Consider the following 23857-nt stretch of genomic DNA (forward strand, 5'->3'; position numbering starts at 1 on the left):
TAGTGCTTTTTCAAGAAGGGGCTGGTGTTAGGATGATGAGTTGTTTCATGGAGTTCGGCAACCGAAATATTTTCCTTGAGATCAGCACAATAACTCAACTTGTCATCCCGCTACACATTTTTACCATGACGGGACAAATATTTGGATCATGACAGTTTATACACAGACTAATGGCATTAATACGGTTATTATACAATTGCTATGCATTAAGGCTTCGAATTAAACCAATGATAGAACGAGTGCGTGTGAGCATTTATTATTGTGAGCAAATGCTTCTAACGGACCCAGCCGGAAGCGCCTCGACCTTAGAAAGCATTCTTACCCCCTAATAAATGCAGCGATGAAGTAGTTAAACAACGCAGGCAGAACAACTAAGCCATAAAGCCCAGGGCAAGCGAAAGGAGTATTGAAACATTTCCAGGGCTCTGGCCCACTCTGATCTGTCTCTGGATAGAAATAACATTGGAAGCTCGAAAACAAAACTTGGCCATGTGAAAATCAGTAAGGAAAGCTTTTTCTTCGTGTCATTAATTGATGCTCTCTCTCCTCCCTCCCTCTCTCTCTCTCCTTGTATTTTTCCTTTCCTCCCTCCCTTTCGATTTTAACATGCTTCTCACACGTACAACGGAAGGGTGAGGGAAGAAAAACGAAATAACTCCATTACGATGCACCAGAGCGTCCGTCGAGTATCCTGTAAGATGTTGTTCATTCATTGATCTCATTTAATGCGTAGCATAACGTGTAAAACATTCCATTTATCTCGGTCTCTCTCTCTCCCTTTCCCATTTTTGTGTGGAAAGTGTATCGTCAATGTGGTCGTCAAGGGGTCATTGCGTAGCAAATAATTTCGTCAATATTCAACCTGAGTTTACTGCCAGGATAATAACTGCAGTTGTTTTCTTGGGCAGTTTTGGTGTTAGGGTGAAATGGAACGTGTTGATCGTAGATCATATAAGGGGAACCCATGCTGACGTTCCGAATAAGCTCCTACGGCGAAGTAGCCAGGCCAATCTCTGAGTCACTGGCGATCACGGAATTATCCTCCCAGGCATCTGAAGGAAAGTCAGGACCTGAATATTGGGCAAGACAAAAGCAAAAACAATACAGGTTAATAACAAAACAACGCATCGCGGCAACACATAATTCTGAAGCTTAAAGAGTGAGGGCATCTTGCTTACCTGATCCAACATCCTCTGGCATTTCCACTGTATACTGCTCCAAACTTGCGAGGACAGCTGTTGCATGAGACTTAGCTTATATCCGCTTTGATTCAAACGGGATGTACGAAAGGGTAAACAAAAACAAACCTCCAGCGCGATCAATAATAGCTCTGTCACCTTCAATATTTTCCTCATCGAAATACTTTTCAATGCACAATTTAATGACATATTGAATGATTTCAACAGTCGATGCATCCACAACGGTCTGGGCATTTGAGGTAGCGAGGTATGTCGTTTGAAGTTTATCAATGCAGGCTTGTCCCAACTGGCGTCCAGTTCGTTGGTAGAATTGTCGAGTAGTTTCCGTGGCATCATCAAGGTTCTTGAGGAACAGTATTTCTTGCAGATATTCAAACGCTGAATTTCGGACCAATCGATCATCGTAATGGAGTAATGTCGGAGCCCAATAAGGTGCCATCTCTAACACTAAAGACAAGAAAAATAACTCGTCTTGCTCCAAAATGGCAGTGTTATTAAGTGTTGGAAGTGTCTGGATGAAAGTGATATGATCACGGCCACCGGCCTCATTTATCGAGTCAACTGATTTTGTAGCAAATTCAATGAGACTTCGAACACGGTCAATTTCAGGAACCATGCCACAGAAGAGGAGTGTTATTTCAAGAAACGGACTGGCGAGAGAAGCTGGTTCAACTGCTAGGCCCTCCTCAAGCATATGTACTATGCTATCCATCAGTCCATCGATGGCCGGAGTCGTGCTCAAAAAAGTAGTGAATATTCTCCGTGCCGCCTCAACGTTTTCTTGCTGCTCAATGACTTTCTTTAAGAGTGCAAGTTCCCTTTTGTCACCCAACGCCAGAACAAGCTCGCTCTCCGCATAGGAAAGTGCAAGCTTGCCAGCTTCTGTTCGTCGTGACTGACCAGTTCGTACTGGATCGGCGGCTATGTCAATGTTCTCCAAGAAAATAGCAAGCAGCTCGGTGAGTTTGTAGTGCGAGAATTTTCTTCCTTTCTCGATCAGCCGTACGTAAGCGGGATAGACTTCTTTAAGTCTCCTGGAATCATGACCGTCCAGCCATACCATTTCCAGACATCGGAGAAGGAAGCCATGCTCTATTAGTGTTTCAACCTCATACAGTCCAAGGTTGGCAATTTCAACGAGAACCTCAAAATAGTCATCCCAGGCACGGGAGTAGAAGTGAAGTGTGGTCCACATAATCACCATGATTCCCACAACTTTTTCAAGCATATCCATATATTCTCGATGATATTCACTTTGGAGTTCTCTGTCGGAGTCCGCGTCCCCTAATCGATCTTGCAGGCGGCTCAATGCCGTTACTAGAAGCTTCGAAAAGCCAACACGAATAACGCTGTTGGGGCTCTTTGCAATAAGATTTCTCAGAAGCAGCGGTCTTTTACCGGTCCACTGCAAAAGCCAGTATGCAGCGCGAGGGCATTCATCGATAGATCTCTTGATGTCGATAAGAAGGGGCTCAACTTCTGGCAAGTCCTTCGATCTGGCAACGAGCTGTTCTAAAGTATCCAGGGCGACATGCATTGACATTTTTTGAATCTTCGAGGCGATCTCAGTGTTCTCGGTCCGGTTGATTTCTCGTGCTCGATTAAAGAGGCCAACAACGAAGCGTGCATGGTTTGGATCTAAGAGGCAATATATGCGAATGAACACTTCGTTTTCCAGGGCGATGTGATTTCCTAATTCCAACGGAAGAGGAATGCGAGCTGGGGAATCACCAATAGAATCCTCATAAACTGTCTTCGCTTTCTCCATACTCGAAACACGTTGGTAGAAGAGCATGTATGCGTTCCACACTTTGCAGCCAAAACGGACATGGCTCAAGCTATGCATATTGTCGCCTGTGCCACCAAAACACTGGTCTGGAATTTTAGCAGGATCGAATCTTGTAACGTCGGAGTCATTAAATTCCACCCAGGAGTTATTTGGCCCAGCTGATGGCCTTTCCTTGATGTAGGAATAGTAGTGTCCTGATTCAGCTGTGCCGCTGTGAACCAGGACTCCGACGAGTTCAAACATATCGGGTTCGATGGGTGCATCAGGGTTGCTAAGATAATCGATGGTGAAAGGAGACATATCTATGCGCTCAGGGAAGTGGAACTCGTCGTTTATCTTACTCCTCATCATTGAAATGACATCAAAGTCGAATCTCTTTAAATGAAATATGAGATTGTCTGGTATATCTTTCAAACACGCCCTGTTGTAGGTTAGTAATATAGTCTGATATTGTTTATAATAAGAAATTGTTTACCTTTTGACTGCATCTACGTGTTTTCCGCAAGAGGTACAAGAATATTTGTTGTCTGTAACATGATGTCAGTGGCAATGAACAACAGGACCATAACATGAGCAAAACCTACCTCCTTGCATGATCTCTCCTTCGACATATGCCCTTAAACTATCCTCAAGGCCGGGCTTACCTTTGATATCACACTGAATGGCGGAGAACGGTTCCAGGCGCTCAGAAATGTGCTCGCACTCCTTGGACTTGATTTGTTGTACAAGCTGACCGCCATAGAAAGATCGGAATTTTTTCTTATCCTCAGCGGAGCGTATTTGGCTTTCCCATCGATCAAAAAGTAGGTTATAAAATTCGTCGACATCCATCTGAATGTTGATATCAATTGGCTCATTGTCATACGTTCGAATAGTGTCCACAGCATTCTGGGGATCGACACTCTTCTGCCATGTGTCTTGAAGGTATGCAAACACTTTCTTTGTCTCAGTAAGAACTGCTTGGGTAGGATCGTCTTCTGAAGTTTCGACTTCCAGGATGAACTTGCGGAAGTCTAGATTCATAAATAATTGGGTGAATAAGGAATTAAGATAGCATGTGTTGGAGAGGTTGCGGAGACCAGCATAGCCTTCCGCGGAGCGAATGGTTTTCGAACGATCAAATATCCACGTGGGATCATATGTGTAGTCTAGATGCTGATTAGTATATGAGAACGACTTGAAGGTATGAGAAAGACGTACCATAAGGAATTATGTCTTCGAGCAGTTCGAGCATCTCTGCGCAATTATTTGTACTCCGACAAAGAAGAAGAATGATACTATAGATCTCTTGGCGAGTGGTAGTGTTCATGATCGGAATACTTGGTTGGATCTTATCATCCTGGGTATCGGATAGATTGGGAAAAAGGAGAGTGATGAACAAATTCGCCATAAGGTTGCTAGTAATGGTCAAACAAGTTAACGATTGGATGTTAGAGAGAAGAGAAATCTGAATGACTTACGTAGTACCAGCATCAATGTTCTCTGAAATAGCGAGCTCAAGGCACATCTTTAGGAGATAAGCAAAGCCCAAGACAACATGATCAACACGTTCACGACCGACAAACTAAATAGAAATTATCAGTTATACACTTCATAGTGAACGGGGTTGGGTGGATAGTTACTTACCTCTTTGCCATTGTGACTCAAAAGGATATTTCCCCAATCCTGCACATATTGCTTATATGGGATCTCTGTCGTAGGGAGCATAGCAACAGTATGGAAAGTCACCAAGGCAACCTCAAAGAACTCCTGTGCAAGCTGGGGATGCTTGACAGCTCGAGGCAAAAGTAATGAAATGGCTTGCCAAAATGACTTCACCATATCTGCACCAGTGGCAGTCGCGAGATTGCCAGTTAAAATGGCGTTCTTCGAGACTGTGTTTGACCAGTAACCTTTTTGGAGTGGTGATTCGCCGCAGAGACAGAAAATAATCTCTGCAATATCCTTTCGGATACCTGGTCGAGGCTCGGAGAGTAGTAAGCTGTATATGAGATCTGGCATCTGTGTGTAGTCCTTCAATGCAGCCCATATATGGTCGTCGTTCATGGAAGCTTCGATGAGTGTTGCGAATGAGCTTGAGATAAGTCGCTGTAAAGTTGGTTCATTAAGTGGGATAGAGGAATCATTGCGATCCAGAGTAAGCAAGGAGAGAATTAGGGAGATTAAACCGGACGGGTTCTTGAATAGATGCTGCGATGAATCTGATGTTGATTTTGCAAATGCTATATAAAGTGTCAGCCAAAACGCTCGGAAATACTATAGAACGAATATTGGAAGCTTGCCTTTCAAAGCTACAAGCAGACAGTTCACGAAGCTGCATGCAATGTTGAGTTTCAAAGCATTCTCGCGCAGGAGCTCAGACATTCCAGGCTTCATCAGAATAGCATCGATGTTCATAATAACATGGGAAATAAAACCTTGATCGCGGTTTAACTGGTAACCATATGTTAGCATAGATATAGACAGAGTTCAAATCACTGGAAATGGGTGCAATATCATACGCTCATGCTCTCTTCCCGCATACACACAATTAGACAATTGAGGATGTAAAGGAGTTTATATGGCTTTTCAATAGGGAACATATCCGATTCGCCTATCTCAGGGGATCGGACAAAATCACGAACTGCCTGCTGCGGAGGAAATAGAACAAGGAAATCGAATATCTATGAAGAGGCGTTAGTTACCATTTTCATTCCCAGAAGTAGGGTCAATATTGAATTCGTTGCTCACCTCCTTTGAAAACCTTTCGTCCAAGCTCAATAGGTCATAGAGGTCATTGAAATGTTTCAACACTTCTGAATCAACAAGTGTCAAACTTTGACGCCTCCCGCCAAACGAAGCCTCATACGCATCTGAATCTTTCCTGACAATAAGCAAGCCTGCAGTTGCGAGTTTCAGATCCCGAATCGTCTGGTTTGCGTTCCCACCACGTAGATCTAGTCTTTGTCCACCGCTGATGGTAGTGAATTTAGAGAAACCAGTGACATGAGCTATTTTATCCGCGAGTTCAGAGGCAGTTGATAAGTCTCCGATGGTAAATGTGCGAATGCGAGATTGTGAGCCCGTACTGAACGCCTGATAAGATATGTCTATAGATTCTCCCCTTATTGACTCTGGGTTGAGCGGCATACACGGTGGTGAACCTTGGGGAGGAGTGTAGTGGGGCCGTGTACGGAGGCCTTGGAGAAGTTGGCGGAGAAAAAGGAGGGAGCGGGCAAAGCGTAGCTCTTCGGCGTGGACTTCCTTATCGGATGGGACTATGACCATAGGTTCGTCTTCGCCACTTGTGGTTCCATCCATGAACGTTTTTAGTTTGGTGGCTGCAGCTGCTAGTTGGGCTACGCAGCGATCGACGAGGGATACATGTGTTGCTTCAGCAGATGACGGGCTGCTTCCTTTGATTAGGGAATGGTCCAAGTATGTATCTATAGCAAAGTTGATAGCATTGATGCCGATTGTTGGATTGGGTGCCGATAGAATAAAGTGCCAGATCCTGTCCATTCCCGGAATAGTGATTACTTCTCCATCACTAGTGACTGGTTGGTGATGGAATTTGACATCGTAATTCACCGTTTGCCTTGCGAATGAGAGTACAGACTCTGTGATGTCCTCTGGTAGGATGCGGGGAAGATAATCGTTCATAAACGTTTCCAGGAATGCGTTTCGTTTTAGGCATCGGGAGGCAGATTTGGACAAGATTTCCCACATGTAATTTCGGTTCTGCTCACTTATTACCTTCGATGTAAATACTTTATCCCACATAATATCGATTAGCTCAGGAGAAATTGTCTCTGGCACTTTGTCGATAATGCGATGGACTAGGTTCAGTCGTGGTACGATGGCGTTGCATAGGTGCTCATCCTCTCCATCGGCGGCCGGTGCCGTAGCTGCATGTGCGAGTTCCGTAATGATGAGGCGGGTGAAGTCGAGGTCTAGAGCTAGACGCCGAATATCCTGGGTATCAAAGGTTGGAATTAGGGCATTAAGAGCATGGATACTCCCGAGAGCAAACTCGTTCATATCAGAAACATCCTGGATACATTGTTGATAAAGTTCGGTCTTATCTGCTTCGCGTATGCCAAGGCTAACAAACTGGGAAAGTTGTTTACTAGCGAATCTCTGGATTTGAGACCTCTGCTCCAGAGGGAGTTCGTTAGAGGACAGTGCTCCTCGAATCAGCCTGACGCATAGGCGGACGGGCATAATGTCGATTTGTGGGTAGTGGCCGAGTTCCTGGTGACGTAAAGATTCCGCATGTTTATTCCTTACAGCGTTCAGCAGCATGTCACAGAATTCAATCATGCGAACATCGAAGCGTTGTAGGGGTAACTCTATGAGTTTGTTGCAGATGTAAATAAGTGGCTCGGGCTCGTGGTGCATACTGAAGGTAGACGAAAGCATGGCAAGGACTTCGGATACAGTTCTGGGGTCATGGCTCTCGCTGACAGTCTTCCATATAATATCTGTGTCTTCATTAGTATATGTCGAAGTTACGACAAGGAAACCGACAATATTGCTGCCACGGCTAATCAGTTGAGGATGCGATTCGACGCCAACGACATAATCGACAATCTTATGCTCGCGCAAAAAATTGACCAAGTATTTGGTTGTTGCATGGTTAAGCGCACCGGGCACATTTTGGATATGCTGAGACCAGAAGTTTACCAGATCACCTTGGATGGACTCCATGCCATAGACTCGCAGTTCCATGCGGCCACTCATGATATGCTTCTTAAGTATAGTGAACTTCCAACCTAAGCTGACAATGTGGGAGAATTCAAGGGAGCTAACACCATCTGGGACATTGAGCTCCAGGTCCCTGCCAATAGCCGTAGCTGACCCTTCATCAAAACTACAAAGGATCCGGAACGAATTGCCCATAGTACGGATAATAGTCTCACTGGTGTCACTAGAGAGACAGGATGAGGACTTTTCTATCAGAGATCGGTATACAGGCTCAGAAAACCGGAGTAATGCATAAACCTGTGTAATCACTTCCTTGGGGTTAGGGCGGCCATAATCGGGTTGGTATCTTCTCCCGACGAAGGAGTCTAGGACGTTGTGGGTGACACTGAGAGCCGAAGTAAATAGGGAGGTGAGAATAGGTGACTTGGCAAGGAAAGGCGAAACGGCCCTCGTGAAATTAGTGAGCACAAGTACGCCATTGACCTGTTGACCCGCAACGCAGTCATTAAGATGGCCGACCAAGTCAATGATCTCAGAACCGTAATCACGCTCCATTGCAGTATATAAGGGAATTTTGCGAAGTTGAAGCATCGAAGCAAGTGGCATCCAGTAAGTCCTAGATATTGGGTCATATTGAGCAGCCCTGTCATCGGGGGATTGAGATAGCTGCTGTGCATCGAGAGAGATGACGTGCATTGCAATCTCGACATAGCAAGAGAGAAATTGTTCAACAGATGACATGGGACTTTCTCCTTCTTCTGCCACAAACTCCGTTCTAAATAGCCGAGTTAGCACGGTAGTTAGTACGAGAGTATACAGAATGTATATATCTTACGTCCGCCTCAGGAGGCCTTCAATGATAGAAGGAACCTCTTCCCAAAAATCACGGTCCTCAATAAATGCTTGATATGTGAGAACGCTGATAGTCTCACTGCATAAATCAAACCAGGACCTGAGAGCATCAAACACATTAAGATCACGTATCGTTCCTATATATATGAGTCAGCCTTCCCTACAAAGCAAATAAAAAATATATAAAGGTCGGACTGACCTCTCTCCATAGCAGCTTTCATATCCAAGACACACTCGCGGATATTATATGCTGCTCTGAAATTTGGGAATGCTTCTGCAAGGGAGGTTTCTTCATGAATCTGAACGACTTCAGGCTTCCTTGGAGCCCGTATGGCATCATCTAATGGTCTCCAACTCGTAGTAGCCGGATCCTGGTCCATGTCTTCCGGGTCTGCAACCTCGATCTCGACGCTTGCAGCAGAAGAAGGAGAATCGGGAATGACGATGGTAGTCCGTTCCATGGGTATACTAGAGTGGATATCATGGTTCACCGTTGGGTTAGGGCTGGCTTGGAATACAACCGACTCGCTGTCCAACTGTGAAATAGGATCAAGGTCAGGTTTTGAGACATTATTGCCGCTCTCTATTGCGGGATCTTGCTTTTCCGTTGATGAGGCTGTGGTTTCCCTGTCTTCGGGTGTGGCTTGAGATTGTGCTGTTTCCGAGGTTGGAGACTTCATATTAATGGTAACTCGACTTGATGGACGAGGAGGGACGACAGGACTGCCATTCATTGATTTTTGGGTGTTAGCTGCGGGTACAGGAGTGATCGGCATTCCGTCTTGATCCTCGCCGGCTGTTGGAGGTCCACTATGCACGCTACGTCCATCCGGAGTTCCCACCGCACCTTCTTTTATAGTACCTGGAGTATTGTCAACTTGATCCTGGGGTGTTTGCAGGCTCTGCTGGTTATCCTGTGTGTCTTCACTGGTCTCGGCCGGAGTCGTAGGTGAGGTCATTGAGGCAGAGTCATGCGTGCAATTGGCACCGCTGCCGCTATCAAGCCGGGGACGTTTGCGCGTGGACTCTGAGTTTAGTTCTTCCATGAGTTCGCTGCAGCCAGTTGGCGACGACGACTGGACAGGTGACGAGGGCGAGTCGGAAGTATGGATACCTGCTGGAGAACGGACGACTGGATTGTTTGTGTCGATCGACTGTGGCTGCGGGCTGACGCAGGTGCCAGGGCCGGTACCACTGCTGATGCTCGCGGCGGTGATGTTGCTAGAGTGCTCTAGCGGGGTAGGGCCCATGACATTTTCCAGTATGGCGGCTGTCTGTTGTTTGCTTCGTAAGGAGAGCCTCAAAGGGATATCTCTAGCTGATAGGTGCTTGAAGTGAGGATTGGGGGAGGGGGGAGAGCTCTGGGGGTCGGTGGTTAGGCTGGGGAGAGCTTTAGGTTTGGCTTCGGAGCCGCAGGGATCGGTCGAAGCACCACCGCGGCGAGCTGGTCGAAGGAGTTCTGCAAATGAAGCAATCAGCTAGAGGCACATAGCAGCAGCAGAAGAGCAGTTGTATCAGGCCGTCTTTCAGCAGCACTGGTGGCTGGTGGTGGGTGGTTGGCGGTTGCGGCTGGGACTGAGGTTGTGGTTGTTGGTGTTGTTGTAGAAGTCGACAGGCAGCAGCTGGCAGGCAGCTGGACACCAAGAAGGCCAGCCTGCGCCGTGCAGGAGGGAGGTCAACACTCACACTGAGATTTCTGCAGCACTGTCCGTGTCGTTTTCTGCACTGCTGGTGTCTCCCCAGGCGCAAACTCCATCCCATCAAGATGTCGGTCTTTTCTCTGCTCTGCCTGTCTTTCTTCCGCCGTTGCGTCGCTTTCTTATCGATGACTCCATCACAAACACAAAAAAGAAAGAGGCGGTATTGTGGTATCGGCTGTACGCACCTGTCGCTGCTTTAGCGCTTTTCCATTGGCCAATCTGGCAGAGCTTGCGTATTTATCGCATTCTATTGGCTGCCTGTTATTCGGTCGCTGACGTAACAGCACACAACGGCCAAAATTACTGTATTGCCATACAGATATTTCAATGACTAAGCAGCTGACAGCGTAAGTTTGGAGAAAAAGGCCAAAAAATCCAAACAAAATACAGTCAAAAATCCCAATGTTTTTGACTCTTTTATTCGAGCCCATGGACGCTGATGATATTGATACTTTTAGTTGGATTGTTAAGCGAAGGAAAGATGCAGAGAGTGTGTTTGAAGCCGTCTGCGCAGCGTAAAGTTGGTGTGGAGCCAGCGAGCTACCTTTGGCTTGTTGCTGCTGGGTGTGTCCTCCGCTTAATTCCCATCAATATATATATCCAAGAGATATCAAATTGATACCCCCAAGATAAGCTATACAGGACAAGAAGAGATGCTGTTAGGATGCTATCAGTATGGGTTTATTACTGGCTTAACCCCTTAGCCGATGCCGTCAACCTCTTGATCGGCTCAATCCAGGCATGCATCGTCATAGACAACTGCACCACGAAACGAAACAGCAGAAGTCCTTAGCATGGGATCGCCTACCGTTACATAGGAACTATGTCTTTAGATATATTTTTTGCCTAGCAAATGGGATAACCTGTGGTAATTCCATTGTGCTACCCTTATTTTGATCATTTATTGATCAACTACCGAATTTTTTCGTGTATGGTGAAACAACAAAAGGGGAATCCCGAATGATTGGAAGATACCAAAGTGATATATTGGGATGTCTAGTGAAAACAAGAGAGGGCGTCACGTCAAGTCATCTGATTAATTATATGAGGTCAAGATGTCGAAAAATGAACATATTGGGTTATTAATATCCATCATTCACAGGCTCAAACTTACAATGTCCCAACGGTGAATGTCCCTCGTGTAAATTCTCGAAGAGCCATATGCGATTTACCTCCCGGTTTATTCCGACATACGAAATGGTGACGATTGCAAAACGGGGTTAAATATTTCCAGCGCATTTTGCAATTTATCACACGCCGGCGGAGCTCCGGGCTAATCAAGAGTCTTCGCTGCAACACTTGTTGAACTGTATACTTTCATATGACAGATGAGACCACTCCGCCTTTCAACTGAAGACAATACCACATCTATATTTCATCCAGCAAATAGATACGGGTATCCTGGGCGTTTCTGTGTTCTGCCTCATGCAAGGTGACATTTATGGAATGTATTCGACTTTTTATTTCTCGTCCCCTGGCTTCATCCTTGATACCAACCGTCTTGGATGGCAGCCTGGTACATCCAGTCACACATACACTTTTATATGAATAAAACAACACTTCTGGTCGACGATGGAGTCCCTTGTGTTCAGTGGACCCATATGCTCTTAACTTTCAACCCGCATAGACCTCACATGTGGCCGCCGGACAGAGGGAGCTGGAAACAAATAGTTACACCAATGACCCATATTGTTAACTAACACAACCTCGTGCGGGCGCGAGAATAGCGATCTATACTTCATCTTGACGCTTGAGGTAATCCATTAGACAGTGCCGTTGTCGCATGCGTTCTTCGTAACGGTCTGTTTGTATGCACCCCATATGCCGGATAGACTACCCACCTCCCTCCGTCCGTATCACCCGTTTCAGCGAGTGCTACTCCGTAGTGCAGACATCTACGCCAAGGTCAGCAAGCACTATACCCGGCATCCAGGACAATGATACCCATTTTCCCTTGTTGATCTTGACGTGGGCAGACACCGTATTTTACTTATTCCCGAAATTGTTGAAAAATCACCCATCCCCAACTGCTTGGCCAGTCTTGGACTTGACCCTCTTTATATCCATCTAGACCCGCTTTTGTGTCCAGCCATCCACCCTTTTTTGAAGCTCTCGTTGCCGGGGTTATCGGGTCGATCTTATATATTCTTATTCAGCTGGATCTCTCAACCTATTCTCGGCACAATCCACAGTGAAGTCTGGTCTTTTTGTAGCCTCCCGACCAGGGTTACTGTGGCGAGCTCGGTGTCTTATGAAGAGCCCTGATCGTTGTTATCAGATGTCGGTAGCGAGCATCTCATTATCTAGCTTTTTTTTTTTGGTGACGGCAATAGAGCATTAGTTACCCTTCATCCTTGGTAACAAGAGTTCTCCCACTGTTCAGAACAGCTAGATCTAATTTGGCACACACCAGCACTATATTGAAATACCCTTGAAATATGTTGTGTCTATCACGATATTAACACGTGAGCTTGCAGATCCCGTCTATATGAATGACGTCTTCCGTACGGACTACGCTTGACACCATATATTTTAGCCGTGAGACACAGCATTGAGTGCCGATGCATATGCTCTTACAAATACATGTCGGCTTCTCCTCATCCCGACAGTGCAGACCAACGACCGATGCGGTTGTCCAAGACAATTGAGTCTGGGTTGGCTATACGAGAAGCCTGATGCCGTACGGCAATGCCAAATTTTCCTCGGGCACTATACAGGATGCTGATTGATCTCTGCAGGGCGCATTCCCGTTTTATTTTTCAAATTTAAGCTTATACAACTGCGAGATAATAAACCGGATCCAGCAGAATTATCAGAATGGTTAGTATGGTACTCCGTACTACGCTTGTTAATAATTTTGCAACCCCCAACGATCGACTTGACGAACAGAGACAATACCCGCTTTTACCGCCGCCACAGGAGAATGATGTTCACGACAAGAATGAACATCACTATCTAGTCTCAGCGAACAAAATCGGCTTACTTATGAATTTCACGGGATTTCACGACCCATTTCCCCTTTCTCCCGACCAGACTCTTTCCCCCCAAATCATCCGAGAGAGGATGTTGGCATATGAATATACCTCTTAGTGGGACTGGGGTATACTATTCAAGCATAACGAGGCCATAAAACTATCATGCATGCCCAGAATGCCTAGCTGGCAAATCGCGGGTATATCCCACGGTCCCTAAACGTTGAAACGGATACGTAGTGGTTTCATCCCGATTTACCGGCCATGATTCACGAACATTTCCTTGGCTTTTTTGCTACCAGTCAGTCAGACTACTTCCGCTTTACCCCTGAAACATCGGCAGACGCAAAGGCGGAAGCTAACGACGACCCTGCGTGTGCGGCTCTTCGAGTCTCGGGATATTCTGAAAAATCAATTTTCCGACTACAAATCGCAGCGAGATCGCGGGTGAGCTAGTCAACCATCATACATCAGACACAGAACATTCCGTTTTCTTTTCTAGGGTTAGGTTAGATACCAACGCGGGCTTCAGGAACATGAGAACAACACAGCATCCACTTTAAGCCCTTAAGTTGTATGACAGCATACAAGCTCCACAGCTTCTGGGCATGCATCGAAGCTGCAGTTGAGAGTCAAATGTCAGGGAGAAATGGCTGAGCCACAAGGAATAAAAAGGATCCAATCGGATCCATCGGTCATCAGCATATGCTGAGGACGGGAACAACAATGGAACAGATCAGCGACGATCGTTCAAGGATTACACTCATTCCAGCAGCGAAAGGGGCTGTAAGTAAATTGACACACTTTTGATTCTTTTTCCTCCCCTCTTCCTTTTGACCTTCGAAGAACCGAACCGCCTAACGGATAAATTAAATGTTAACTTACAATAGTTACGAAGATCACCAAAGGATCGGATGTCTAGATCTTTGTCCATTCTTCCAAGAAAGTATGCGTCAGCTCTAACTAGTTATTTTTGCAACTTGATCAATCAGTAATGGTTTTTCCTGGGATCCAGCATGAGAACCTCCACCATCGCCTCCAGCGAGACGTTGCCTCCTGTAACGACCACTACAAGCCTTAGCTTGCCATTCTCTGCATTATTGGCAAGCCGCCCCAGCTCTTCCTTGCACTCTTCAGAAAACAGTAAGGCGGCTAGAGGGACTACTCCAGAGGTCTCGGCGAGTGTCTTTGTCTCAGCAACGAAAAACTTTAGTGCTTGTCGGATTTGCTCGTCGTTGACACCAAAGACATCTCTGACATATGTCTTGTTGCTGACGACGGGCCAAGCTCTGGGTGCAACGCAGGATCGCAGCCCATCCGCAATAGTGTTGACTGACGAGTCCACCATCTCCCTTCTTTTCCCACTCTTCCTGCCAGCCAAAAGATCGGCCGACCCCTTTGCAGGTTCGGTACCATACACATTAACGCCATGTGGCTGGCAGTAAACGGCTGTTCCTGCAAGCAGCGCGGCACCTGATGTGGGGACAAGAATGGCATCGGGCTTGGTGGCACCAAAGTTCTCATGCTTCTGCATTTGGTCAATGATTTCAATGCCCACAGAGCCATGGCCTCGAATGATATCGTAATCGTCGGCTGGTGCTAGCACGGATGTACCAAGCGATTCTGCAAAGGCTTCGGCAGTGCGCATGCACTCTGTCACTGAATTCCCCGAGAGATGAACTTGTACTCCTTGGGACTCTGCGAGGTAGACTTTGGTTTTGGATGCTGTCGGGGGCATGAATGCGTGCACTGGTATTTGGATGCCACGCATGCGGCTCAGGAGAGAGGCTGCATATCCGCTAGCAAAGGCATGGTTCCCTATGAGACAATGTTAATATGACTTCTAGCCAAGGTTCTCAAGGAAACTGAGGGGCATACTGGAAGCGGTTGGCACTTACCCGTACTGAACACCACAATTCCCCTTTTAAGCCTCTCATCAGACATGCGCGATAAGCAGCACATGAGACCACGGATCTTGAAAGAGTTTGTGCGCTGCAGGTTCTCAAGCTTGAAATATAGCTCAATCGAAACGTTTGGGGCGGCATCGTTAACTCGAGTGTTGAGGAACTTTGCTAAGGCCGAGTTGGATTCAACTTTGTGAAGCGGCGTGCAATCAACGAAGTCGTGGATCTCCTGGTAGGCATGTATGACCTCTTCTGGAGTATAATTGACTCCCGTGATGGGAGTAGTTTCGACAGCGGGCATATCTAACTATCGTCAGTCAGTATCCTCCAGCCGCAAGGAGAAGCTGATGCCGGAGCTCCTATAAGGGGGTGTTTACCAACCAAATGCTGAACTGCACAAACTACTATGAAATACTTCCTCTGAATGTGTCAATGAGCTGTGATATGCTCTTTCTGCGACAGATTGTGAGTTAAATACCTGAGAACCATCATCTATGGAAACATATATATACATTCTATAGATGTTTGTCTGATGCCTGCCACCTATGCACTGGCTCGCGCCATTTCGGCCTAATCCCGTCCACTACTTGGCACACGGAAACATTTAATTACAATTCCGTCGAGATTATCTTCTTGACAATTGTTCTACGACCATGTGGGTTCATTAGTTGGCTGTTGATCGACTGCGCCAGGGCAGATCGGGTCTTAACCAGACAGACTTACGCAGGACACATTCAGGAGAGCCAGTCTCCAAGTTATTTACTCCTCACCTCCTCCATCAGCGCCCATAACTATGGATTATCCCGATGATCTTGGTTTATAGAGCTCTGAAACTAACCTACAGCGGCCATGGGCGAATTACAAGCTTGCCATCACCCACTCAGTCCCATTCGGACTCCAGCTTGGAGTTAGTGCATGCCATGCATCCTTCATCAGGGTTTACTACCTTGGCTTGCATCTCCTTATCGAAAACTGTGCTCCTTGCACCCGTCATGCTTCTTTTGGCAACGTCGTCCGGGTATCCGGTCGGCATGGATCGATGGACGTAGAACTCCCGTAGTTCAGTCGGCAATCCAGGTCAAGCGCGCTTATAAATTTAAAAAATTTTAACTTCGCAAGCTTCGGTGGCTGAACTCTAATTAACCTTTTTCCTTCCGAGAGCTCGGATCCCGGGCCTGAACTTTAACTCACCTAGCTCGGGATGAGGATGAACCGTGCAGACAGCAAACAAGCGTGCAATTTTTGCTCGAGATAGCCCGGTGCTAGCTGCCACTACTACCGCCACGTTCCCACAATCGGCAAGTTAAATTTGCATTGCAAATTTTCACACAGGCTGATGGATCTGGGAACTAGAAAGGAGAGCATGGGTTGACAGAATCCGCCTTGGCCTTTGGCGTCATTCCAGAATCCACCTGAGCCCCCTTTTCAAGAAGCACCTTGTTAGGCACCATGCTTAAAACTACCGGTAAATTCGGGCATGTATTGCGGTAAGATCTACGGCAAGCTCTGATCAAGTGTCAGCTTTGAAACGCTTACGACTATTCAGGGAGGGAAACTTCATTCCATTCGCCCCTCTGAAGCCACTTTTTTTTATTTCCTAGTGTGAATACGATTTAAGGTCTCGCTGATATGGATATATAAGACCGTTATGTCTCCAGTTCTAGCCCAGTTACGACTCTATCATATGCCCAAGCTCACACTGATACCAACCTTTGTTATCTCTTGTTCATCCACCTACTCTTAGTCAATATGCATTCCCCCGATACACATCAAGTATCTTCGGAGAAAAAAGGGTTCACTACTGCAGATACAACTCCCGTTCATACGCCGTTGGAAACAAGCCGTCGTAACTCTGAATGTTATCAGCGCGGAGAAGATTCCGTATCAGAAAAGGATCAAGTAGATGGCGGTCTCAGGGCATGGCTTGTCCTCCTCGGTGCCTGGCTATGCTTTGCCAACTCATGGTACGCAACTACCTTCTTACTTGATTGTCTTTCTCGTTGATTGATCCAACTAACTCTCTACCTGGTAGGGGCATAACCTCTGTCTTTGGTGTATTTCAATCATACTATCTGGAAACCGGCATTCTCGGCCCCTCATATTCAGCGTCGTCCATATCATGGATTGGGTCGATACAAGCGTTCCTCACTATGTTTGCTGGTGTCTTCTCAGGCCATCTTATGGATACCGGTTACACGCAACAGGTTCTATTTGTTGGCACTGGTTTGATCGTCCTCGGAACCGCGTTACTCTCAGTCTGCAAGGAATACTACCAGGTCCTCCTTACACAGGGTATCTGTGTTGGTATCGGAAGTGGTATGCTACTTCTTGTATCATTAGCGATGTTGTCGATGTGGTTCAAAAAGAAAAAGATGCTTGCTGCAGGTGTGGCGTCAACAGGGAGCGCGATTAGTGAGTGGCTTGTTCTAGGCCTTGCATTACGAGTGCATAATACCTGACAAATATTGATTACTTCCAGCTGCATTCTACATACCAATCGTCTTGAGTAAACTGTTTACAACTATTGGTTTTGCCTGGACTGTTCGAGTATATGCGCTTATCATACTCCTCACTGCTGGGACAGCATGTCTGGTGATGACCCCCAAGAAAGTCGCCTTCAAACATGGACCGTTGATCAACGTGAGCTACTTCAAAGATCTGAAGTTTACTCTGTTTGTCATTGGTAGGATAAGTCGCTACCCCTGATAACAAACTGAGAATCTGAGAAGCTAACTACTAGTCTTAGCTTTCGGTTTCACTATGGCTGCCAACTACATTCCTTACTTCTACCTAACGGCCTATGCAAAGGCTCTAAACGTCAAGTCGGGAACACTGGGCCTCGTCAGCATTATAAATGCTGTCTCAGCCGTCAGCCGCCTCCCTCCCGCCCTCTTAGCCCATTAGTAAGTGCCAGCTACAAGCCCTAGAAGAACGAGCCTTGCCTGCTAACATCATCTCTAGCATTGGCGGTGCAAACACTCTCATCATCTGCTGTGGACTATCGACTGTGACCCTCTATCTATACACCTTGACCACATCAACGTTTGGCGGGCTCGTAGCTCTCGCTGCTTGCTACGCCCTGGCCTCAGGCGGAGTTCTCTTCCTACCGCCCATGATATTATCCAACTTCGCGGGCAATGACCGTGCACAGTATGGAACCATGATTGGCATGGGCTATACAATTGGCGCCATAGGCGTATTGGTCGGTAATCCAATTGCCGGTGCCACGATTAGCGGTTCTGCAACCAATACAGCAGAAGGAGAAATAGGAGACATCGGCAAGGCGCACAGCAAGTACCTGGGCGTCTGGATCGTCGCGGGATCTTCCATGGCTATTGCCACAGCCCTACATTTTAGCGCAAGGATGATCTGGGTGAATTGGAAAATCAAGTCTCGGGTATAAGGGGGAGCTGACGTTTGCATGACGACCGACTGCATTTGGGAAAGCCGGAAAAGGGGAATAAGGGATAAAATTGCGATTTCAATTTGCATCAGTCTATTATTGAGACTGTTCAAAAAGTTCATTCTATGATAGACTGTTTATATTCTCACCTTCTAGTGTAAATGTTTTTAGCTATTATTTGACACAACTTGACTATCTGTCCGAGCTTGTTCTTCTCTCCCATGCCGTTCTCCCGGTAAAACAATCTATAATAAAGTTAGAACACTACCCGCTTGAACTAAATAAGAGAGTTTGAATTTGTACGTACCGCCCGATCAAGCTCATAAGGTAGGCCACGGTGTCGGCCACGGACCATCATTGCACACATAACTAGCTTACTGACGGTGGTAAACTTACCCGACAACCCAGCATTTATAGTTGGATGGCCAAGGGAGAGGCCGACATTTCCACTAACGAACTGTTAACTCGCATTGCCAAATCAATAATATGGAATTACGTACTAGGCAGAAACAACTTCGAAAAAGATAGCGAAGATTTGGAAGGCCTGAGTGATATAAATTAGTATGCATAACTGGATTGATTCTTTCATGATAACTCACAGGGTCAGTCAGGTCCGCAATCTTATTCCCTTCTGCTATAGTTATGAGAAAGACGCCTAGGAAGATGTACCATAGGTCAAAGGCAAGCTGTTTCTTGATATGCTGTCCCAAGTAAGATGAGGAGTCCGAGTTCTCATCGACCTCCTTGTCAGACTCGTATAGACCCAATGATGACTCTTCGTAAGTGTTCGTCCTGTATTATATTAGTTTAGAATTCTGGTGGCAAATATTCCAGAGGGCTGACATACTTCCTCATACTGATAGCTACCGGAAAGACAGAAATATACATCATCACTACCAAAGATGTTAGCCGCACACATTCCCAGATAGCAGGGACATAATAACAACTCACCCATCAAACTAAACTGCACAGCAGGATGAATCTTAGACAAGGAAAATGCAGTAGCTCCAGCAGTTCTTGCTGCCGTAGACTGAAAAGATGCAGCGCATAATCGGTGCCATGTTGTATCTATCGCCGTGACTTCCGGATTCTTCAGGTCCAAAATCATGAAGAGCATGATATCCACCCCGTTTATCAGCACAAGTGTCCCAAACAACGTCCATGTTGCTCGACTGGGGAACAGAAGGGTGTAGCACCTTCTAGGGTGGTCAAGGAGGAAGTTCAGTGGTTCCCGGATAGCTGAGGCTTTGGGTGAAATGTGAAACATGCACCAGATGATGAACCGGAGCATACAAGGGTAAGCAGTATTGCCGACGAGGATGAGAAAAGTCATGAGGAGCATTGGGAATGTGCTGGAGCGAAAGTTGACCATGGAGTCTGGAGTAAGGGCAAAACCTAGGTTGTTATACGTTGTCATACTGGAATAAAAGGCCCTGCCAAAATGTCAGTCTCTCAGTATGGGAATTTAGATGCTAAGACGGAGAACTTACCACCAGACTGGATGTATTCCATTCTTTGCGAGATACTGTCTGTGACTTGGATCCGCAGCATAAATCCAGATTACAAGACATATAGACCCCAATAGTAGGAATCCAAAGTAATAGCAACCCACTATCCTAGCTAGCAGCTTCAAGCTCCGATATTCAATACCGCCTAATTCAATTCTCTGTTCTTCAGTTAGGTTGAGGAATTGAGAATTCCGGCCTATGGTAGGAGTATACGACAGATATGGGGCTTGAGAGCCTCGTGAACCAGTCCTACTGAGTGGCCGTAGAGAACGAGAAACCGATCGAGAGCGAGATCTGGGGCGAGATGCACTGCCCAAGACAAAAGCTGATGAGGCGGCTTGTTCCACGGATGTTGCGTGAGATAGGATTCTTCCCAGCTTTCCTCTTTCACGTACACTCGATGCGCCTACGATTGACGGATCGACGGATGTTGCTTTGGTAAGTTCATCTCCTGCATTGTATTAGAATAGTTGGGCAGAGCAAGAGAATGCTATCTTGGGGACATCTCACCATCAGTTTCTTCATCGACTTCATGGGCCCTATGGCCGGCTTCAAACTGTCTTGGACCGGGAATCCTAAGGGCCTTCTCCCTGGGCCTGAAGGTATCTGTCGAAAACGAAACGTGTCCAGGTCCAGTAGTTGGCAGCTGTTTTTCAACAGTGGCCGGCTTGGGGTCTTCCTGCACCTTTTCATCTGGAGGGTGAGCGTTTCTATGCTTCAACCCTTCAGGCTCTCCGGCTTCTGCTGGCTCCGATGAAATAGCGGCTATCTCTGTGGCTGTGGCCGAACCAGTCGCCCTGTGGCTTCTTGGGCCATGTTCAATATGATGAGACCGTTCCGTAGACGGTAGACGAGAGAAACGCACTTAAGATGTTGAGTTAATATCGTGTTTGCCGTCGTATTAAGCACAATAATATGTCAAGTCTGCATACCGATTTCTTTGAACTTGGACTCAAACCAGTACAGCCGCACTAGGACGACAATGAAGTTGATGAAACATATGTTTCCAAGTATAGGACTGATATAAAGGACTACCTGCTGGTAGATAGTAAGTTCCTTAAAGTCGACACTATGTCCCTAGAGTTAGACGCATATGTTCCATCTCGTCAAAATATATGAAGACATGTCAAGACATCACGTACGAGTTCAGTCCTGTCATCGTAGCTGCTCCTACACCTTGGAACAAGGCGTCGATCGCAGTCATATTCTTCAGGGGATATATCATCACCATCCCAACGAGACACAGAAACACGATATAGACATCTACCGACCGCGTCAGTCCAGCTCAATATACAGCAAAGAACAATAACTCACAATGCACCACAATAAAAGACGGCCTCGAAACACGCGGCCAGACGCTTGAAGAAAACATCCTGAACATTCAGCTCCAACCTGCGAGCTGTTTAAGAGGCGAGGTACGCAGAAGGCGGCTTCAAGGCACGTCTGAACAGAGACATCACTATCAAAGCCGCAACGAGCTGATAAATAGGCAGCAGCCGGATGTAACGAACAACCAGTTAATGCTCGTTAACCAGTTACTCAGGAGGCGTGAAATGATATTTTAACGTCCACGAAATGAAATTGAAAGGAAAAAAGGCGAAGGCTATATATAAATTTCCCGACGAGAGACAGGGACAGGGACCGGGGACAGGGATACCAGGGCCAAAGCAGAGCCAACCGCAGCCCTTGCACAGCTTTCCTTCTTTCTTGCTTGCTCTCTGTGAAAGGCCCAAGGCGGCCCGGCGGTCACTGGGTGGCCATTTAGCGAGCTCAAAGCTAAAGCTTGTGAGAAAAGCGCTTTTCTTTGCTTCTTTTCCATGTGGAGGCCAGTCGAATTTGATACCGGGAAAGTTATTCTGTGCTGCCGGCGAGGGATTAAGGGGCAGCTGAGCCAGCTGCTAGTTGGTTTAGTGAGTTAGCTTAGGGCTTGTCTCTTTGAGCGGTGAATCATTTCTTGCATCGAACTGGAGAGGCTGGTTGTGCCAGATGGGATGGCTGTTGGCATGGACGGTGATGATTTTGATAACTCCCTAGTGGTGAAATTGGTCAAGCGGGTTGTGGCGACGTTAATCTTGCGATACTACGGTGTACTATTATTCTGATCGAGCGAAGGGTCGCCCATCAAGCTAGGGAGTATTAGCCATCAATTAAGAGGACAGCTGACAGTACAACAATAGGATCTGCTATTACTCTTCCCGTAGGTGGAGGTGTTTTTAATATAATGGTACATGGAGGGTGGTAGACGAATTTGATAGCAAAAGACGGATGCATCCCCGGACGCCCAATACATGGCAAGAAAAAGAAACAAAAAGCAGTAAAGAAGAAGCAAAGACACAACTAAACGTCCTCAAACTCCTCTTCGTCCTCGTCAGAGCCGGCATCTTCCTCCTTCTTGACCACCGGCTCCGTCTCCGTCTCCGTCTCCAGCTTAACCTTCTTAGCCGCCGGCCCATCCTCCTCTGCGGGCGTGATAGGCGTCCCCGCATTCGTGTTGGGTCCGCTAGTGCCAGATTCAGAGTCCAGCTCTCTCTTCAGGCTGCTGCCGCTGGCGGCAGTGGTGGTACCATTCGCACTGCCGGTTCCGCTTCCGTTGACCGTGGGGGTCCCGTTGGCCGTGACTGTGGCGGAGTCCGACTGAGCACCTGCATCGGGAGTGGCACTGACGTCTTCAAATTCCTCCTCGTCTTCGTCATCATCGTCAGAGGACTCCGCGGCCTCCAGCTCCTTCTCCCGCGCCATTTCGGCGTAGTAAGTAGCAATAGTATCGTCCATGTCCTTCTTCTCTTCTTCCTCTTCATCTTTAATGCCAACTTTGCTGTCTTCAGCAGCGGCATCAGAGGTTGCAGTTGCGGTTGCGGTTGTGGGGGCAGTACCGTTCGGCTCAACCTTGACGGTGGGCAGGTTGCTTGCTTCGGTGGAGACGGTGGAATGAGTATGCCAGACCGGAAGTGCGTTCTGTTTCTCCAGTGCAGCCTTTCGTGCTTCCTTCTGTGCCTGTTCTTCCGCGTTCTTCTCTGCAGACGAAGAAAGACTGACTTCCAACGCCGATGCATCTGTCTTGTTGACTCCTTTGACAGTCGACGAGCCCTTTTTGTTGACCGCGATCGCAACCTTCGTCGGGTTCGTGTGTTGGTTCCGTATCACGTCTACCTTGTGTTCCCACGCAGTGTCAAAATCGTTGGGAGGGATTTCGGTAGAGTCGATTTGGATCAGGAGTTTCAGGATGGAATCCAACTGCGCCATAAGCTTGCTGTTCTTTTCGTGGCCGCTCCGGTCAGCAGCAGCTCCCTCGACTTCATCAACCGTCGATAAGGTAGCGTTGCACCGCAGACACTCGAACCCTTCCGGTCCCACGTTGCTGAGCACCTCCAGCTGGGTCCATTCGGCCGAACATCGCTGGCAGATGAACTCCTTCCTCTCCTGGTTGGGCGTATATTGCGCTTTGATAGACGAAGTCAGGCGAGACACCCGATACTTGATCGCATCGATGACCGGATACAGCGGAATGTAGTAGTATTCGCGAGGTCGAGTCTGGCCTTCTCGCATCTCGGTCCGGTGGTGTCTGATGGGATATCAGTGTTAGCATCCCCGTCTTCTAGCGCATCTCTTTAACAAAGAGACATACACAGCTATAAGCCTGTCCTCACGGAGGCGACCACAAAGCTTCCGCACGTCTTTCTGCTGCATCCCCAGAAGGAGAGCCAGGTCCTCGGCGTTTAAGCTGTAGTATCAAAAAGAAGAAGAAGAGAACAGATTAGCTAGACCTCTCTCGAGTCTCGGAAAGCAAGAGGAGGCAAGGCAAGGCATACACTGAGTGTATGAAGAGTGCATCTATGACGAGGAT

General features: G+C 47.0%; 6 protein-coding genes across 6 annotated transcripts; 1 reads left to right on the forward strand and 5 right to left on the reverse strand.

The window, feature by feature from the left end:
- Positions 1-1254: 1254 nt before the first annotated feature.
- On the reverse strand, positions 1255-5385 carry ARB_04905 (ubiquitin C-terminal hydrolase, putative; the record flags this gene model as incomplete). The annotated part of the gene is made up of 6 exons (XM_003016570.1): positions 1255-3395; positions 3573-4136; positions 4189-4385; positions 4449-4552; positions 4615-5210; positions 5271-5385. The coding sequence occupies 6 exons, from the start codon at positions 5383-5385 to the stop codon at positions 1255-1257; spliced, it is 3717 nt and encodes a 1238-aa protein (XP_003016616.1).
- A 279-nt stretch (positions 5386-5664) lies between these two features.
- Positions 5665-10287, reverse strand: ARB_04906 (uncharacterized protein; the record flags this gene model as incomplete). The annotated part of the gene is made up of 4 exons (XM_003016571.1): positions 5665-8449; positions 8510-8663; positions 8726-10004; positions 10063-10287. 4 exons carry the CDS (start codon positions 10285-10287, stop codon positions 5665-5667), a joined length of 4443 nt encoding a protein of 1480 aa, XP_003016617.1.
- A 3899-nt stretch (positions 10288-14186) lies between these two features.
- On the reverse strand, positions 14187-15403 carry ARB_04907 (uncharacterized protein; the record flags this gene model as incomplete). The annotated part of the gene is made up of 2 exons (XM_003016572.1): positions 14187-15016; positions 15097-15403. 2 exons carry the CDS (start codon positions 15401-15403, stop codon positions 14187-14189), a joined length of 1137 nt encoding a protein of 378 aa, XP_003016618.1.
- A 1448-nt stretch (positions 15404-16851) lies between these two features.
- On the forward strand, positions 16852-18505 carry ARB_04908 (uncharacterized protein; the record flags this gene model as incomplete). Its single annotated transcript, XM_003016573.1, has 5 exons — positions 16852-17066; positions 17135-17487; positions 17582-17785; positions 17843-18005; positions 18064-18505. The coding sequence occupies 5 exons, from the start codon at positions 16852-16854 to the stop codon at positions 18503-18505; spliced, it is 1377 nt and encodes a 458-aa protein (XP_003016619.1).
- Positions 18506-18601: 96 nt separating this feature from the next.
- On the reverse strand, positions 18602-21244 carry ARB_04909 (uncharacterized protein; the record flags this gene model as incomplete). The annotated part of the gene is made up of 8 exons (XM_003016574.1): positions 18602-18628; positions 18813-18962; positions 19105-19297; positions 19363-19923; positions 19996-20464; positions 20524-20790; positions 20946-21082; positions 21156-21244. 8 exons carry the CDS (start codon positions 21242-21244, stop codon positions 18602-18604), a joined length of 1893 nt encoding a protein of 630 aa, XP_003016620.1.
- Positions 21245-22350: 1106 nt separating this feature from the next.
- On the reverse strand, positions 22351-23559 carry ARB_04910 (uncharacterized protein; the record flags this gene model as incomplete). Its single annotated transcript, XM_003016575.1, has 1 exon — positions 22351-23559. One exon carries the CDS (start codon positions 23557-23559, stop codon positions 22351-22353), a length of 1209 nt encoding a protein of 402 aa, XP_003016621.1.
- Positions 23560-23857: the final 298 nt, after the last annotated feature.

Source organism: Trichophyton benhamiae (assembly GCF_000151125.1).
Source record: "Trichophyton benhamiae CBS 112371 chromosome Unknown contig01989.5, whole genome shotgun sequence".
Lineage (NCBI taxonomy): Eukaryota > Fungi > Ascomycota > Eurotiomycetes > Onygenales > Arthrodermataceae > Trichophyton > Trichophyton benhamiae.